Source organism: Limulus polyphemus, unplaced genomic scaffold (genome assembly GCF_000517525.1).
Source record: "Limulus polyphemus unplaced genomic scaffold, Limulus_polyphemus-2.1.2 Scaffold348, whole genome shotgun sequence".
NCBI lineage: Eukaryota > Metazoa > Arthropoda > Merostomata > Xiphosura > Limulidae > Limulus > Limulus polyphemus.
In genome coordinates, this window is record NW_013665958.1 from 472,176 (window position 1) to 474,622 (window position 2,447).

Genomic DNA, 2,447 nt, shown 5'->3' on the forward strand with positions numbered 1-2,447 from the left:
CAAGCGTGGGGCGGCGTACACCCGATTCGATTATATTATTCATCAGGATCTCTACCAGCCTACCCTATATCTAGTAAGAACTAGAACATTCGCCAAAGTACATGATAGTTCTAGAAACGTTGAGTCACAGTAGTCATGTGACTCGATGACGCAACAATATTTTCAAATGTAGTTTTTTAATACTGATTTCAGAAATATAAATTAAAATTTGGAGAAATGAAAAGAAATTTTTTCTATATTTCTTTCTATTTGAACGCGGTGCATGAAACACAAAAGATCCGCTGTTTTTAACGCAGTCTTTCCTTTAATGTTAATATTTACTTAACTGTTCAAATAATGTTTCTACACACACACACACACACACACATATATGCGATGTATAAACTATAAAATATTTATTGCTTTTTTCTGAAGAAAGTGTTTCCTTTCTTCATTTTTGAAAAAATTAAAACTAATTTTATTTATATACATAATATTTATCTATAGTTTGAAACATTTATTTTTTAAGTTTCAATTTCTGTTTTTTTTTTCAAGAACGTTTTGGTTAATTTATAATTTTAAAAGTTTTATTTCGTTGTTTCTTACAGTACATTGGGACTTTTTGCTATGCTTTATCCTGTATTCCTTACTGTGTATGAATACTACATGTTAGATGTTGTTCCAGGTCGGATCAAAATAGCGTAAGTTAGAGTTTTTTTTTTATAAACCTCAATATATATATAGTTTACGATCTTACTTTTACTCGTAAGAAACATTAACACAGATATTTAACATATACGATAACTTTTTGCACTGTCTAAGAATTATTTATTAAATACGTTATAGTATGAGTAAGAGAAAACCATCGTAAGTAAATCCCTTTCTGAGTTTAAGATATTATTTTAGTTTCTAACAGTTTATAGCCTACAATAATTAATATATAAAGGAGGTGTGCTTGTTGTTAGAGATGTTGTCTGGTTGAGTGTAATTTTTTTTTCTATTATTTACTCAATGTGTTACCTATTAGAATTTCGAATAGTCCGAAGCCGAATTAACTGATAATTTAAATTTAGTTAAATTGTACTTTGGATTTAGTATTTAAATATATACCGATATATTAGTCAATTTACGATATTTGCCAACAAGATTGATACACACCGTCTTCGTTTTTAACACAAATACGTTTTAATATACACACTTAACAATACAATTTACAGTAAACCTCAATATACTCTCTTTTATATCTATATACACACTTAACAATACAATTTACAGTAAGAACTATTACAAATAGTTATTACAAACAAAGATTTATAAACAAAAGTTTCACGAACTTACAAACAATATAAAATCTTCTTTCTAGGTTGGAACTCCCTTGATATCTTATCGAGGGTTTACGATGAGCGAGTTAATTACGAGTTGATGTAAGTACGATTCGCTGGGAAGCTAGCTAGCTTTGTCCTTGGCCACACATGTTAGTTTTTCGTACAAATACTAATGACTGAGGAGAATCCACTGAAGTTAAATAATTTGTAATGTTCAAACTTTGTAAAGGTTCCTGGTCAAATATCTGTAGTTTTCCGATTGATAAGCATTAGAAAAATCAGTTATATCTTTCGAAGTTTATAGCACACTGATTATAGCGAACTACTCTCTTTTGGCGCGTCGCGTTAGTTATATCCATAGTCGTGGGAACGTTTTCTAGAAAATCCAGATTACATAACAATACTGAGCTATATTTAAACGTTTACGTATATAGATATATTGTTGATTCCTACTCTCTAGAATCTTTTACAACTTTGGAGAATATGCAGGAGTTTTGCAATACATATCTAACACTATAAGCTACGTATGTTTTAAAATATAAACTTGATCTAAACAGCGTCGATGTTAAAATAAGTATATAATAACAAATTCGTTACAACTCCCTCCTTAGACAATTAAAAATTGGCTTTAGACACTTTTTAACTAAGACATTATATATATACATAAAAATTGGCGACAATACATTAAACATAATATAGATTAAAAAGATTACAAAACTTCAATAATAATTACAATGTACAAACACAATCAATACAAAGAACCTTATGATCATAAAATTACATAGCACTTGAAAGTAACATCAACCCCTTTGACATGGATTAACTTCAAATCATACTCTTGTAATGACAAACTCTAATTTAATAGTCTTCTGTTTTAGCCCTTCATTTGGTTTAAAAACGTCAACGGGTTATGATCAGTGTAAATGACAATAGGTTGTTGTGATGTAGAAACATACACATTGAAATGTTCTAAAGCTAACACTAGAGCCAATGTTTCTTTTTCTACTGTAGAATAATTATTTTGATGACAATTAAACATTTTAGAAAAATAACAAACATGGTGTTCAGTACCTTTGTCGTCTGATTGTAATAGAATAGCACCAGCGCCACAATCGCTGGCATCAACAGCCAATGCGAAAGGTT

General features: G+C 29.5%; 1 protein-coding gene across 1 annotated transcript in view; it reads left to right on the forward strand.

Moving 5' to 3' along the window:
- LOC106457580 (putative sodium-coupled neutral amino acid transporter 7) overlaps positions 1-2,447 on the forward strand; it is an 18,691-nt gene that overhangs the window by 9,609 nt on the left and 6,635 nt on the right. The window contains exon 5 of the mRNA XM_013917018.2: positions 588-680. Coding sequence (XP_013772472.1) covers positions 588-680 — 93 coding nt within the window. The remainder of the gene's footprint in view (positions 1-587; positions 681-2,447) is intronic.